The following is a 16,674-nucleotide window of genomic DNA, read 5'->3' on the forward strand; positions in this document are numbered from 1 at the left end:
CTTTTATCGCCTGCTCTCCTGCAGACCTGCACTAAGGTACCAGGGTATATAGGAGAGCGTGAACCCACGGTCAAAACTTGATCCATACCTTAACTATTGCTTAATTCGGGTAAAAGTAAGCTTTGGGGCTCAATAGACATTTTCAAAATTGTCATTGTCAAAATATTTGACTGAAATAGACAATGGTATGCAATTTCAAAAATCAATGCACCCTGTAGGCTACCTTCATACACTGCACACAAAGATTTATTTACACCTTATGGCCCCCAAGACACTGCACAAGAAAGCCTGGCTATCGAATTGTTTGTAACCTCAAGTAGGCTACTTTTTTTGCGTAAACACACTGACCCTGATTGATCCAATTGTTTTTGAATGAGTGGGGTGGAACCTCTCAACCCCTTTCATCATTAAACCACAATTTTTGTGGCTTAATGAGTCCTACTGTGTTGAGCTCTGGCACTTGTTTGAAAAGCATAATAATCAGAATCCAGTAGCCGTGGTTTCCACAGCCATCCTCTAATATGTCCTGTTCTGACCAGCTGTCGAGCTCCTTTATTAATTATGTAAAATATTTTCATAGTCACTTACTGTATTATGTGAAATATACTGTTGATGATAGTGGTAATCAATAAGCATATGAAGTTTTAATTGGTCATTGTGATAGAAATGAAAGTGAAAAAGGGACATTAAAAAGTGACAAACAATCTCATTGGTGCACAGCTGTTTTAAATCAACTCTCTTTCCAGAAACTGTCTCATGCAATATTGCACACTACAAGTAGTAGGCCCTAGACAAAGCACCCAAAATGTTCTGAATCAAATACAATATTTTACTTAATAATGCTTGGATGTGGAAAGCAATTTACATTTACAGTTAATTCGATGAAGATTGTTGCATTTTATTCTGATTCATTGTTGTCACCTGTCTGATGGTGGTTAGAATGACAGGATGTAAGGTGGGAGGAGACTGGGTGAAAAAAGGAATATCAAGTGACTTTTATCTCTAAGGAAACTGCAGAGATTTCTATTTTAGTCTGTCAGAAATTCAATCTGACGTGGGTTGAATCTTGAATTGTATTTGATTCATTAAATGGATCCACCGTGTACCCTATGCTTGGCACTGGATTTGGTGTTCGTAGCACTAAAGGATAGGCCTGTCGATGCATTCATCTGTTCATTTATGTGGTTTAATTTACAATTAGGCAGAGAATGAACAACCGGAAGAAGTAATGGAATATGAATAATAGAAACCCAATTAATTCCTCCATGAAATTAAGCATGCCAGCGGAATCTATTTGCATTTCAAACACAGAGACTCGACTCCCGTGCACTCAGCATGGAGGGGAAAGGAACTGTGGAGTCACCATGTTCAGAAGATTGAACTTCCTGTGACATTTCATGTCTGATGGAACTGAAGCAGACCTCCTGCTCCCTCTCGCCTCAGTCAGGCATTAGTCATCCACACCAGCTGGTTTCTTCAGTCTGAAGCTCCCTCTCAAAAAGGCCAACCAGCAGGGAGGGAGAGGGGTGGTGCTGGGGAGGTGGCAAACCAGAGGTCTGATACTGGTGTTAGGGGCTTGGGGGTGGGTTGCAATTGAGCTTGACTCTTATGTCATATAATCACACACACAAGCTTGCATGCGCGCACACACACACACAAGAATTCACAGTCACGCACACACAAGCACACACACACATATAGGTACACAGGAGGGGGTAACAGCTTGTGAGGACTCCAGGGTCAGGAGGGGGGCAGGAGTTGAACTGGGCCAGTGGAATGAAAAGAGTCAGAGTGTAATGAGGACACAGGTTAAACTGGGTTGTTTAACTGTCCAGACAACAAAGAGATACAGTCATGTTGTTGTATACAGTATACTTGGGAAATGTGGGAAACAGTATCCTATAAGTACTGTGACAAGGGGGCCTTGTCAGCCATGGGCCTGGCAGCCCGTTGGCCTCGTTACAGGAGCAAAGCCTCAACGAGGCACACCTGTTCCTCATCTACCTCACGCCTGGTGAGTACAAAAGGGGACAAACAGGGGCAATAGGGGGGTTGACATGGTTTTGTGCTACACAGACTTGCCGTAGGAGAAACGAGACCAACCACATGAGCCAGGAGGGCTGAAGGAAGAGACCCTGGGAGAACAAGAAACACGCCGACGTAACTCAGTTTTTGTTAATGTTTTTAGTTTTGTACCAAAAGGTGCTATTAAAACCCTTTGGCGTACCTTCTCTCTTGGGAGTCTGTCTCCGTGCTTCACAGTACTCATAAGTTTAACGTAAATCTTATCATATCACAAGTAATAGCTAAGGAGTCAATATAGCCAACTGTAATTCTGATGATGAATAAGCACCATTTAAATGTTAAACCATAGAAACTATGCATCATACAGTATATCCATATATTGATAAATGTTATCCCTCCACGCTCAAGAACCTTTCAGTGTCACGTCCCATGTGTTTTTGTAAGATAATCTCACCATCTAGTGGTTGTAGGCCTACAATGTCATGTAGTTAGAGCAAGGAATCATTCATAAAGTTTAGTCTTTTGAATTCCTCTTTTGAAGATGTGTGCCAGTGGATGAAAAAGATGAATCATCTGTTCTACTGTGCTTAATTATATTATAATTACTGTAAAGATTAGCGCAGCCAAATTAGATCAGTTCCAAAGATTATATTAATAAAACCAAACCTCATTAAAATGATTTTAATGAGCTACTGTAGCTAGATTCTGACCTCAATTAAAATAGTGCAAATGTTTTCCCACAGTAAAATACGTACAATGTAAGACACTAACTTTGTTGTCCCAGGAGAAGATGACCTGCATAGAACACCAGAGGGCATGCCATTTCAAGTGGGATTCCTCCACTCATCAGTCTAAAAGGAATGTGACTTGCCAGCTCAGCACATCCTGTGGAGCACAAGAGGTGCAAAACTTAATAAAAGAATAAGGAAGTCAAAATAAGTTTGATGTGACAGCTTAAAGCCATCTGACACTGTAAACCAAATGACTGCTGTTGGCTATATGTTCTTGATTGAGAATGTAACTCTACACCCAATTCTTTTTGTTGCGTGAGGTTACATCAGGAGAGTTGAAACCTCACTAAGGTCTTGCATCACGGGCATGGCAACCCAATCCATCTCAATGGATCCCTTATGTTGCTCTTTGTGCAGACAGAAGCTGTAGCTGAATTCATCAAACATTGGGCAGTATCAAAAGGACTTAAAACTCCATCCCTGAAATACTGCCGGATGTCTGTGTTTGACAAAACAGTAGGGAAAAACTAATGCAACACAGAGTCCATGTGAATGTTTAACAGTTATTTTGGCTCAGGTAATACTTTTGGCCCAGGTGCCAGTTTAAAGGCATTAAAGCACTTGTTAAAAATGGAAATGTAAAACTTCAGATCAATAAATAAAATCTGACTAATTAGTAAACTATGCTATAACATGCTGCTGTTTAACCCTGTGTAGGCTAATGAAAGAGCTCTAGTACCATCAAAGAACCTTCCAGATGAAAACCAAGACATTCACATTTCTTCTTCGTCTTCATCTAGAAGCTATTCACACTTCACACCAACATTTGTTTAGAGAAGACGTAAACCAAACCACCTGTTTGATAATTCCCATTGGAGACAATTTGACCCATGCCGAGCCCATTCTTTACAGGTGCTGAGAAATGTCCATGTTGAGCTCCTGCTGAATGACAAACAGAGCCTGAGGTGAAGGGGTTGAGCAGGTGGGATTAGGTGGACAGGGATTTTTTTGTTGGATCTCTAGGCACTTGGTTTGCTCTCTAGGTTTGTTCAAGCCTTGGGGGAGCTCTGCTGGTAATTAACAAAAGGGCCGTCTCGTCTTGTGAGAGCAGTTTACGACAGGGCGGCAGAAAGGGGGGAGGACAACTGAAAAAAGGCTCGGAAATACAGACCCTCTCACAAGCACTGCTCATAGATCAATGTGATACTAGATTCAGATGCTAAATTATCATTTATAAAATCAATTTTCTTGAGTTTGTGTCTCAGAGTTAAGTAATGGACATATACTTAATTGACTTTGAAGGCTACTGTGAGAGCACAATAAAAACTAGAGAGGGTACAATTTCTGGGGAAATTGTAGGGTGTGCTTGCTTGCGTCGGTTGCACAGGGGTCCGTTTTTGAATGACATTTTTACAACTGATATTTCTGTATATTTTATATAAAAATGCATACTTATTATTTATAAAGATGACATAGATTTAAAAGCATTTTTTTTTTGCTGCTCATTTACAACTGAAAATACGAGTGAAGTGTAGATAGAAATAGATGTTTTCTCATTTCCCCTGCAAGAGGCAGCCTCATCGTTGAAACAAAACGAAAAAATTGGGCAGACCGGTGTAAAAACTGACCTAATCTCTATGACTTAAACGTCATTTTAAGTTTTTCCCTTCTCATGATATTTTCAGGCATTTAGCCTACTCATTGCATTCATTCATTAATAAAGAACCCCCTTTGAAGATTATTCTACGACGTTGCCCGGCAGTAGAAGATGGAATCGCGATTCAAACAGTACCATCTGCTAACGGAAAATATGCCCCCCAAAACGTAAATAAGCTTGACATTTATTTAGTGGAAAATCGCTCATTCATAAAAAGATCACTGGTAGCGATCATTGTCAGTAACAACGCAAAATGCGATATAGCCCTGTGTGGAGAAGCTGCCCCTGTAAATTGTACTACTACGGCACAGTACTAGACTACTGCTGTGTTCGTCTTGGTACTGTAGCGATTGCGTTGGTTGAATTGGATTTAACGTTCCGTTGTACGGTTTAAGCTGATATTAATTATTTTCATGAACAGATTGACAACGTTTAGGCTGTGGCAATGAAGTTCAGGTTAGTAGTTAGATAGACTTTTGATTTAAGTAAGGGGAGTGCCGAACATGTTCTGTCGCCGTTTGATTTCCTAAACAGCTGTGTAGTGTAGATGTTTTTGTAGTGCATCTCACGTAAACTACAGCGTTGCAGTGAGCTACACTGGTTTGAAACCACAGGTAATGGTAATTTCACCAACAAATCGTTTACTAATGTCAGAATAAACCCTACAACGAAAATGTATATGTGAGGAATGTTTATTTTAACGATTGAAAACAGATAACGCTACATCATAGACCACTGTAGTATGTGTTGCCCGGGCAACACAGGCTAATGTCATGATGCTAATACTTCAGTGAAATAGTAGACTACTGTTTCCGAAAGTAGATGTACTTCCTTAATAATATCAGCTTATACTGTGCATTACACATCACAATTGTGTGTCATATCACAAAGTAAAATGAGTAAATAGTTATCACCCTGGCCTCTTTGCTTGTGGCGTTTCTGCAGCTGCCTTGCAGTAAAGCTATAGTTAGCCTAGCTATCCCCCAAGTTAACAGATGCGAAACGAATGTTCTGCCAAAGGTAGTCACGCGTGTTTTCGTGACGTTAGTGACGTAGTGACGTTAGTAACGTCAGTGACTGTGGCTAGCAAATTAGCCACCGTTAGCTTCACTTTTCGCCACAAAAACTTAACTTCAGCCTAAACCATGCAACGGAACGTAAATTCCAATAGAAGCATCTCAATCGCTACCAAGACGAAACTTTTGACACCTACGTTGTCTATGTAGCCCAAATATTGACTGAGTTTTAGGGGGGCAAAAAGAAATAAAAATAATAATAAGTAGAGAGGGTACAATTTCTGGGGAAATTGTAGGGTGTGCTTGCTTGCGTCGGTTGCACAGGGGTCCGTTTTTGAATTACATTTTTACAACTGATATTTCTGTATATGTTATATAAAAATGCATACTTATTATTTATAAAGATTACATAGATTTAAAAGCATATTTTTTTTGCTGCTCATTTACAACTGAAAATACGAGTGAAGTGTAGAATGAAATAGATGTCTTCTCATTTCCCCTGCAAGAGGCAGCCTCATCGTTGAATCAAAACTAATAAATTTGGCAGACCGGTGTAAAAATTGACCTAATCTCTATGATTTAAACGTCATTTTAAGTTTTTCCCTTCTCATGATATTTTCAGGCATTTAGCCTACTCATTGCATTCATTCATTAATAAAGAACCCCCTTTGAAGATTATTCTACGACGTTACAGTACCCGGCAGTAAAAGATGGAATCGCGATTCAAACAGTACCATCTGCTAACTGAAAATATGCCCCCAAAACGTAAATAAGCTTGACATTTATTTTGTGGAAAATCGCTCATTTATAAAAAGCTCACTGGTAGCCATCATTGTCAGTAACAACGCAAAATGCGATATAGCCCTGTGTGGAGAAGCTGCCCCGGTAAATTGTACTACTACGGTACAGTACTAGACTACTGCTGTGTTCGTCTTGGTACTGTAGCGATTGCGTTGGTTGAATTGGATTTAACGTTCCGTTGTACGGTTTAAGCTGAAATTAATTATTTTCATGAACAGATTGACAACGTTTAGGCTGTGGCAATGAAGTTCAGGTTAGTAGTTAGATAGACTTTTGATTTAAGTAAGGGGAGTGCCGAACATGTTCTGTCGCCGTTTGACTTCCTAAACAGCTGTGTAAGTTAGATGTTTTTGTCGTGTGTCTCGCGTAAGCTACAGCGTTGCAGTGAGCTACACTGGTTTGAAACCACAGGTAATGGTCATTTCACCAACAAATCGTTTACTAATGTCAGAATAAATCCTACAACGAAAATGTATATGTGAGGAATGTTTATTTTAACGATTGAAAACAGATAACGCTACATCATAGACCACTGTAGTATGTGTTGCCCGGGCAACACAGGCTAATGTCATGATGCTAATACTTCAGTGAAATAGTAGACTACTGTTTCCGAAAGTAGATGTACTTCCTTAATAATATCAGCTTATACTGTACATTACACATCACAATTGTGTGTCATATCACAAAGTAAAATGAGTAAATAGTTATCACCCTGGCCTCTTTGCTTGTGGCGTTTCTGCAGCTGCCTTGCAGTAAAGCTATAGTTAGCCTAGCTATCCCCCAAGTTAACAGATGCGAAACGAATGTTCTGCCAAAGGTAGTCACGCGTGTTTTCGTGACGTTAGTGACGTAGTGACGTTAGTAACGTCAGTGACTGTGGCTAGCAAATTAGCCACCGTTAGCTTCACTTTTCGCCACAAAAACTTAACTTAAGCCCAAACCATGCAACGGAACGTAAATTCCAATACAAGCAACTCAATCGCTACCAAGACGAAACTTTTGACACCTACGTTGTCTATGTAGGCCAAATATTGACTGAGTTTTAGGGGGGCAAAAAAAATAAAATAAAAATAAATAAATAATATATATGTGAGAGAACAAAGGTTGTGCTCTCGCCGAAGGCTTGAGCACACCCAATAATAATATATATGTGAGAGAACAAAGGTTGTGCTCTCGCCGAAGGCTTGAGCACACCCAATAATAATATATATGTGAGAGAACAAAGGTTGTGCTCTCGCTGAAGTCTTGAGCACACCCAACTAGAGAGGGTACAATTTCTGGGGAAATTGTAGGGTGTGCTTGCTTGCGTCGGTTGCACAGGGGTCCGTTTTTGAATTACATTTTTACAACTGATATTTCTGTATATTTTATATAAAAATGCATACTTATTATTTATAAAGATGACATAGATTTAAAAGCATTTTTTTTGTTGCTGCTCATTTACAACTGAAAATACGAGTGAAGTGTAGAATTAAATTGATGTCTTCTCATTTCCCCTGCAAGAGGCAGCCTCATCGTTGAAACAAAACGAATAAATTGGGCAGACCGGTGTAAAAATTGACCTAATCTCTATGACTTAACCCTCGTGCTGCCTTCGGGTCACATGACCCAAAGGTTCACAACGAACCATCGTTGTGTTTACCCAATTTCACCCAATACAAAAACAAATAAAAATAATTTTCTTTTAACCATTGCAATGTGGGGGGTCTGAGACAGCCCGACAGTTAAAAGAAAATGCTTCACTTTGTTTTTGTATGAGGTAAATTTGTCGCAATACGACAGTGGGTCACAATGACTGATGGGTCAGAATGACCCGAAGATAACACAAGGGTTAAACGTCATTTTAAGTTTTTCCCTTCTCATGATATTTTCAGGCATTTAGCCTACTCATTGCATTCATTCATTAATAAAGAACCCCCTTTGAAGATTATTATACGACGTTGCCCGGCAGTAGAAGATGGAATCGCGATTCAAACAGTACCATCTGCTAACGGAAAATATGCCCCCCAAAACGTAAATAAACTTGACATTTATTTAGTGGAAAATCGCTCATTCATAAAAAGCTCACTGGTAGCGATCATTGTCAGTAACAACGCAAAATGCGATATAGCCCTGTGTGGAGAAGCTGCCCCGGTAAATTGTACTACTACGGCACAGTACTAGACTACTGCTGTGTTCGTCTTGGTAGCGATTGCGTTGGTTGAATTGGATTTAACGTTCCGTTGTACGGTTTAAGCTGAAATTAATTATTTTCATGAACAGATTGACAACGTTTAGGCTGTGGCAATGAAGTTCAGGTTAGTAGTTAGATAGACTTTTGATTTAAGTAAGGGGAGTGCCGAACATGTTCTGTCGCCGTTTGACTTCCTAAACAGCTGTGTAGTGTAGATGTTTTTGTAGTGTGTCTCACGTAAGCTACAGCGTTGCAGTGAGCTACACTGGTTTGAAACCACAGGTAATGGTAATTTCACCAACAAATCGTTTACTAATGTCATAATAAATCCTACAACGAAAATGTATATGTGAGGAATGTTTATTTTAACGATTGAAAACAGATACATCATAGACCACTGTAGTATGTGTTGCCCGGGCAACACAGGCTAATGTCATGATGCTAATACTTCAGTGAAATAGTAGACTACTGTTTCCGAAAGTAGATGTACTTCCTTAATAATATCAGCTTATACTGTACATTACACATGACAATTGTGTGTCATATCACAAAGTAAAATGAGTAAATAGTTATCACCCTGGCCTCTTTGCTTGTGGCGTTTCTGCAGCTGCCTTGCAGTAAAGCTATAGTTAGCCTAGCTATCCCCCAAGTTAACAGATGCAAAACGAATGTTCTGCCAAAGGTAGTCACGCGTGTTTTCGTGACGTTAGTGACGTAGTGACGTTAGTAACGTCAGTGACTGTGGCTAGCAAATTAGCCACCGTTAGCTTCACTTTTAGCCACAAAAAATTAACTTCAGCCTAAACCATGCAACGGAACGTAAATTCCAATAGAAGCAACTCAATCGCTACCAAGACGAAACTTTTGACACCTACTTTGTCTATGTAGGCCAAATATTGACTGAGTTTTAAGGGGGCAAAAAGAATAATAACTAGAAAAGGCTGTTCCTGCGAAACAGCAGTGAGAATGCTGAAAACCTGAATGGGGATAGCTGACCATGCTAAAAAAGCTGAAAAGTTAAAATTTAGTAGAAAGTTATGAGCTGAAGCTTCAAAGCAACCGAAAGGTATTTTTGAAAGGGGCTGGAGCAGCATTCCAACAATGATTTGAAAGGATTTACCATTACTTTTAAAGGGAGAATAATTTGCACAAAAATCTTAATATTTTAAAAAGTATAAAAGTGAGAAATGAGAAAATACCCGCAAGCTGAAAGCTGAAATGAATTTCAAAAATGTGTGAGTCACACAAAAGAGGCAGTGTGGAAGCTGAACTGCATCATCTTAACAAAGCTAAGAGCTAAAATAGCCTACAATGTGGGAGAAGCTGAACTGTTAAACAGAAGAAGTAGGCTAGCTAGTCGTAACAAGAATATTATCGTTTTAACAGATTAAATTATAGTTGGGATAGTATTAGCAGTAGCAGATGTAGCCTATGCGTTTACTCGGCTTTCTTAGTTGGATTCAATGTGTTGATGGAATGAAACATACAGCAGTAGGGCCGATACAGGAAGACACGGCGACACTGTTGCAGAAGGATGATGGTGCTAGTTTTGTCCGTGGAGCATACAACGATTAATAAAAAAGAATCATGTAGACGCGTTTATTGAGTAATCGCATAACTAATTACACATGTAAACGGAGTAATCGTATTATTGGCATAAACCGACAATTGCTAGTAATCGTGTTTCTCATGGTCCAGTAAACGTACCAATCACCTGTGTGAGAGACTGAGTGGTGCGTGTCTGTCGTTACGGTGATGGTGCAGCTATGATTGCTAACGCGCTGAGGGCAGAGAATAAGAGAAATTTAGCTAGAATCCACACCTCAAACAAGATAACCTAGACGCAAAACTGTACGTCCAATCCAAAATATAAGGATATTTTCCGAGACCCAAGACTCTGCCGAAACCAGAGATATTCTTTATATGTCTGTGCAGTCAGAAATACGACTCTACCTGCAGTTTCAAAAACGTGTTCCTTTTGCTTTCCTGGTGCTTGTTTGTTTGGTTGCCACGGTGATGGCGCAGCTGTGATGGCTAACGAGCTAGGCAGAGAGAAAAACGAACATTTACCTAGAATCCACACCTCAAACAAGTTGACCTAGACGCAAAACTATACGTCCAATCCAAAATATAAGGATATTTTCCGAGACCCAAGACTCTGCCGAAACCAGAGATGTCCTTTATATGTCTGTGCGGTCAGAAATACGACTCTATCGGCAGTTTCAAAATCTTGTTCCTTCTTGCTTTCTCTGACTGATTTTACTCACCTCTCCATTGAAGTTAGTGAGAGAATTTGAAAGGCTGCTCTCGCTTCAAGGCTCATAGCTGAAAATCTGTAAATGTGAGCTCTTTAGTAGTTACATTGGCTGAAAGAGGACAATTTTCCCTACATTTTAAGGTATAACTTGTTTCTGTAAGTTAAACTATATGAACGTTAGAGGAATTTGTTTGACAAATTAGTTGAATATCAGAAAAAGAGCAGCAAGCAGAGTGTGCCACTCTGCCTGCTGCTCATTCATAAAAATCAAGAAGGAGCAAACATTTTAATGTATTTCAAACTGTCATAATTCAAAATTGGCTGAACATTTGAAAAAGCTGAATCATTTGGGAATAGCTGAATGTCTTGTGAACATTTTAAAGGTTGAATGGTGTCTCTAGCTGAAAGTAAGCTAAAGTAGTTACGTTTGAAAGAGGAGGAAGCTTTTTAATGATTTGAAAGGATTTACCATTACTTTTAATGGGAGAATAATTTGCACAAAAACCTTAATGTCTTAAAAAGTATAAAAGTGAGAAATACCAAAAGTCATAGCCATCATCTCCTGAAGGAGCTGAACGTTTTGATACAAAAGTTGTAGGAATCGGTTAAAGTATGCAGAACGAGTTAAAGGCCAAAAAACGGCGGAAGAACTGAGAAGTTGAAAAACAATAGTGAGAATGCTGAACAGCATTCTCACAATAATATATATGTGAGAGAACAAAGGTTGTGCTCTTGCCGAAGGCTTGAGCACACCCAATAAAAATAATAATAATATATATGTGAGAGAACAAAGGTTGTGCCCTTGCCGAAGGCAAAGCACACCCAAAAAAGCCATTGCTACTGTAAAAAAGAGGTTGCATACGCTTCTCTTTACAGACGGCATTGTGCCAAAAGTAAAAAATGCAACGTTTGTGTCAAAGTATTATGTTTCGACCCCTTCAACAGTGCATTAGATGAAATGATGCAAACCCTGCCACTGTTGCGTTGTGGGAACCTGGGAGGGTCTTTTCACAACAGAGTTGGACTGACAACTAGTCTGAACCACCAGTCTAGGCCCTGTAGCTAACCTCCCTTCCTCCCCCATCCTGATCTACCCTACAATCAGCTGCTCCGACAAGAGAGGACGTGGCAGTATGGGTGTGGGGAGGGGGAAGAGGGGATGAAGAGGTCTAGCAGCAACATGCACCAAGTCTTCAACAACAGTTCAAAAACTCCATAACCTCCACTTCCCCTTTTGTGACTGCCAATAACCTATTGTCATTCCTAAATCTAATGTAGCATTTTCCAGATGTGTACAGTTAGCAAACATTTAGCTCAAATCAAATATAATAGCAAGCTAGAGTGGTCTTTTCTAAACATATCATAAAATTGAAAACATTAAGCATGTGAAATGGGATATGATGAAAGTTTTGAATAAGGTTGAGTCAGACCATAGAGGAGCACTAGGACCTAGCAGCAGTGGGCTGTCTGCCCCATTTCCAGCTGCCTTTACTGTGAGGGTAGGTCTAACTTCCTGAGAGAAAAACAAGGAACTCATTTAAATAGTCCAGGCCCATATTCCAGAAGTTTCTTTTCCAGGGTATATAGGGGCGTTGCAGTCTGCTATACTAGTGCTCAAGACAACAAACGTAAGTGGAGAAATCCAGTTGATCTGTGCAAGGTAAGGATATAAGCATAATGATTTTTGTTTTGTAAAGGACATTGAGAGGGAAAAAAGCATGTTTTTTTCCCCACAAATAAAGGTATATTCATTAGTGGCCCACTGCATTTGCAATAGGGCTCAGAATAGGTTTTGATTGTGCATGCTGTTTAACATTTTGCAAGGCATCATGACTTCAAAAAAGATTCTGCAGTACTTTTGTAATACATTGTTGACATTGTGCATACCGGTTATTATAAATACACAAAAGAGATTTGAAGTGTAGTCTGTTTTCTGAGTTACTTACGTTGTGCAATCACAGCTGTCTTTCATAATAACATTGATGCCTGCTGATGCATGCCACTACGTTATTGTACTGATGGTTACAGTAAATTCACGAGAGAACCAAAAAGAACATAATGAATTCCATGAATTCCGTTGTTTTGAAAAGTATTTGATCAAGGACAAAATTGCTGTAAATAGCTGGGCTTAATTCCAACACAATCGACTTTTGACTGAATCACATTCCATTGAAAACTTTGGGAATGGGTGGTGGATCTCAACTTACTTTTATTCTCTGGAAGTTAATTCTGGTCCACTGTGTCAAAGCTTATTGGATAACCTTTTTTTCCCCCAGTGAAGGCCTCTAACCAACAGTTGCATGATGCTGATGAACTGTGAAACTCAACAAAAAATGATTTTATGTGAAACTTTTCCAATGGCCCTTGCAGCAAGGGCAGATAAAGCTAATTTAACTTTAAGAACTAAAACCAATGCATAGTTTCTCCATATGAGTGATTTTATGTTTTACTACCTGCTCTATGGAGATTACGTTATGCACCTCTTGTCTTTCAGAATGAAAATCGCAGACATCAGTATGAAAACAATTGAAGGTATATAAAATGATGCAAAGTTATAAATACCACAAGACTGAGCAGAGCTGCCAGTGTTCAGCTAATATCTTGTGGATGTTCATTTTTAGGGGATAGAGAAGCAGTCTTACAAACATGTAACAACAAGCTGGGTCCAATTGAACTTCTAGTTGATAGGCTTATTCTGACGCTATATTTGTATGCCTAGTTTGTCCACGTTGGCAGGATGATGCTCATTCTGCCTGTTGCTTAATATCCTTCACTAGCCTTAGCTAGCTCCAAGTATGGTTGCCTATGCATGGCATTACATTATAAAAAATACAAAATGGAATGCCTCAGTATAGTGCCTAAATTCAGTATAATTATTTATATTTTTATTAAGCACAGAAGTCTATCTAGCTATCAAAGGCAGGCAGATGGAATTCAAAATCACAAAGTTTAGAGAAAATACTCAAATACATCGTTCTAGATGTTTCTACTTCATGTGGACAGCAACAGAGGGAGGTATCAAATTACTGGCCCCCGTCAGCATAGAGTGGAGAGGCTGTCAGCAGCACAAGAGAACTTCAGCTGCTGCCGACGTGGCAGCAAATATGGCCGCCACTACTTCACCAACCCTGCCTTACTTTTCTGCAACAGTTCAATCATCAACTGACAGACCTCAAAGTGACAATGTAGATCAAATGCATACCTATTCAGCAGTTAAAACATCGTTGTGGCTTTCCTGGTTGGTCAACAAACACATCCAGGTTGTGATACCAATGCATACATAGTAGCCACCGTCATTAACGTCAAACTCTTATGACCCTGTCTTCTTTCAGGCTTCAATAGCTTCTCTTGGAGACTGAAAGAATGTGGGTAAGGAACCTCATAGCTCTGAGCGTGCTGGCCCTGGCGGCCACTGGCGAAGACAAGAAGCTGAGCAGCCATGCTACCAAGCTGGCTGACAACAGCGCTGACCTGGCCTTCAGCCTCTACCACAACATGGCCAAGGAGAAACACGTGGAGAACATCCTCATCTCACCAGTGGTGGTGGCGTCCTCCTTGGGCATGGTGGCTCTTGGAGGCAAGGCCTCTACCGCGTCCCAGGTCAAGACTGTCCTAAGCGCAGACTCCATCAACGATGAGAGTCTTCACTCGGGCCTGTCGGAGCTGCTGACCGAGGTTAGCGACGCCAAGGTGCGCAACACAACCTGGAAGATCAACAACCGCCTCTACGGCCCCAGCTCGGTGTCCTTTGCCGAAGACTTTGTGAAGAACAGCAAGAAGCACTACAACTATGACCACTCAAAGCTCAACCTCCGGGACAAGAGGAGTGCGGTGAACTCCATCAACGAGTGGGCAGCAAAGTCGACGAACGGCAAGCTACCGGAGATCACCAAGGAAGTGGAGAACGCAGATGGAGCCACGATCGTTAATGCTATGTTCTTTAAGCGTATGTAGAGTTCAGTATTCGCAAGACCTTATTTGTCAACAGCTTGTTTTGTGTTGAGAGTAGAAGTGATTAGTTACTAGGTATGAAATGATATGGAAGGTCTGGTATGATCAGGAAGTGAACACACTACTGTTCTGTATCTACAGCTCACTGGGAGGAGAAGTTCCATCACAAGATGGTGGACAACCGTGGCTTCCTGGTGACTCGCTCCTTCACTGTCTCCATTCCCATGATGCACCGCACAGGTACGTTTTGCCCAGCCTTTCAGAAAAGCTATTTTCACTAATTCATCAAACCTAACCAAATGCAAGCTTATCCAATCGTCGGGTGATCATTTTTGCTCTTTACAGGTTTGTATAAATTCTATGACGACACTGTGAACAAGCTGTATATACTGAACATGCCCCTGGGCCAGAAGCAGTCGAGCATGGTGTTCATCATGCCCTACCATTTGGCGCCCCTGGAGAAGCTGGAGAAGCTACTGACCAAGCAGCAGGTGGAGACCTGGATGAGCAAGATGGAGGAGAGGGCTGTGGCCGTCTCCCTGCCCAAAGTCAGTGTGGAAGTCAGCCACAACCTCCAGGTAAAATACCAGTCAGATCAAAGCTGTAGGTTTTTACATGACACTGAACATTGTCACTGATAGATGGAATGGCACTAAGACTTTCAGTAGTGCCGTGCTAATAGCGTTTCTCTAAGCCCGGTCACCAGTAGGCATTACAATGCATTTGAAGAGATTCTTCTACTTTCTAGAAACACCTTGGTGAGCTTGGTCTGACGGAAGCTGTGGACAAGGCCAAAGCCGATTTGTCCAACATTTCTGGAAAGAAAGACCTTTATCTCTCCAATGTGTTCCATGCCTCTGCCCTGGAGCTGGACACAGAGGGAAACCCCTTTGACACCAACATCTTTGCCTCTGAAAAGCTGAGGAACCCTACGCTATTTTACGCCGACCATCCATTCATCTTCCTGGTGAAGGACAACAAGACTAACTCCATCCTCTACATTGGCAGACTTTTGCGGCCCAAAGGCGACAAAATGCGGGACGAGCTTTAATTAATGGAATTGTTTGCAGTGGCTAGTTCGTGTATCATTTCTTAAGAGCTTCTTAACGAATCTGGGAAACGTGGCCATTGTTAGTGTAACAATGACTATTACCTCAGTAGCACAGTAACATTCCAACAGGTAATTTTGGAATTGAATATCATGGTCTACAGTTAGGGAAAAGGTGTATTTAAGTTTAAATGAAATGCTTTTTTGATCTAACAAATACCCCATTTTCAAGAAAATTACCACTGAATCTGCAGTATGTATGGCAAAACCAACAGCATGCTTATACTAAGAATGGTCTCAACAGTTATGCATTTTATTTTTGTTTGTTAGATTTGTTTTTGGGCTACTGCATGTGTACATACATAATCTTTAAATGTTTTAAGAAAATAACATTTCTGCACAAAATGGTGTTCTTTTTCAGGCTTCCACTGTTTTTGCATCTCAAGTGCACTGAAATGTTTCTCTGATTCAGTCAAGCATGTTAAAGAAAGTTTGTAAGTTTGACAAAGTTGTGTAGCTCAATTTGCCAACAATTATGTGAAACCTGTTTACCTATTTTTGTACCTGTATTTGCCACAAATCTGTTCAGCAAAATTGTTTCCCTTTTTTCAATAAAAAGAAACAACTTTGTCATTTGGCTGTCAGATGTATTGTAGTTTACCGAAGATATCATTCATTGTACAGACCAGGATTAAAACCGTGTCCTAGATGTACAAGGATTACTTTTTTCTCAGGCTTATTCTACACCATGGGGAGCTCAATGAGCCCCATGACAACAATCTTTCCATTCGACTTGAGGGGAAGTATTTCACGTCTGGACTGGAATGTGACGATTTGACCGAGGGCTTTTGTCTCCCTCCGATCATGTCACATCCCCTAAGTGTAACTTTGCAGTTGGTTCAACCCAGTGCTTGGATGCCTAAGAAACTTTCACTCATGCTTGGATATCCTACTTAAATAGTGTACTAACTGTGATGTTGGAATCTGGAGCACAGGTTTCACATGGTGAGGAAGG

At 40.4% G+C, this 16,674-nt stretch overlaps 1 protein-coding gene and 1 long non-coding RNA gene across 3 annotated transcripts; one reads left to right on the forward strand and one right to left on the reverse strand.

The window, feature by feature from the left end:
- Positions 1-1,208: 1,208 nt before the first annotated feature.
- On the reverse strand, positions 1,209-12,808 carry LOC134029135 (uncharacterized). Its single transcript, XR_009931619.1, has 3 exons — positions 12,607-12,808; positions 2,797-2,910; positions 1,209-1,763 (listed from the first exon to the last, which is right to left on the reverse strand). It is a non-coding gene; the product is annotated as an uncharacterized LOC134029135 (long non-coding RNA).
- On the forward strand, positions 12,214-16,290 carry serpinh1b (serpin peptidase inhibitor, clade H (heat shock protein 47), member 1b). 2 transcript variants are annotated; one of them, XM_062473135.1, is made up of 6 exons: positions 12,214-12,320; positions 13,155-13,192; positions 13,993-14,606; positions 14,753-14,851; positions 14,957-15,189; positions 15,360-16,290. In XM_062473135.1, exons 3-6 carry the CDS (start codon positions 14,024-14,026, stop codon positions 15,660-15,662), a joined length of 1,218 nt encoding a protein of 405 aa, XP_062329119.1. In that variant the 5' UTR covers positions 12,214-12,320; positions 13,155-13,192; positions 13,993-14,023; the 3' UTR covers positions 15,663-16,290. The 2 variants fall into 2 exon arrangements, with proteins under 2 accessions (XP_062329119.1, XP_062329120.1); XM_062473136.1 differs by lacking the exon at positions 13,155-13,192 and having other exon boundaries at positions 12,257-12,320.
- Positions 16,291-16,674: the final 384 nt, after the last annotated feature.

Source organism: Osmerus eperlanus, chromosome 11, assembly GCF_963692335.1.
Source record: "Osmerus eperlanus chromosome 11, fOsmEpe2.1, whole genome shotgun sequence".
In the NCBI taxonomy this organism is placed as follows: Eukaryota; Metazoa; Chordata; class Actinopteri; order Osmeriformes; family Osmeridae; genus Osmerus; species Osmerus eperlanus.

What these genes read in the sequence shown, in the direction of transcription:
- serpinh1b (XM_062473135.1), top strand. Translation starts at nt 14,024, where the DNA reads ATGTGGGTAAGGAACCTCATAGCTCTGAGCGTGCTGGCCCTGGCGGCC. An exon ending in TAATGCTATGTTCTTTAAGC is followed by an intron (nt 14,607 to 14,752) that starts GTATGTAGAGTT and finishes CTGTATCTACAG; the next exon opens with CTCACTGGGAGGAGAAGTTC. An exon ending in AAGTCAGCCACAACCTCCAG is followed by an intron (nt 15,190 to 15,359) that starts GTAAAATACCAG and finishes TCTACTTTCTAG; the next exon opens with AAACACCTTGGTGAGCTTGG.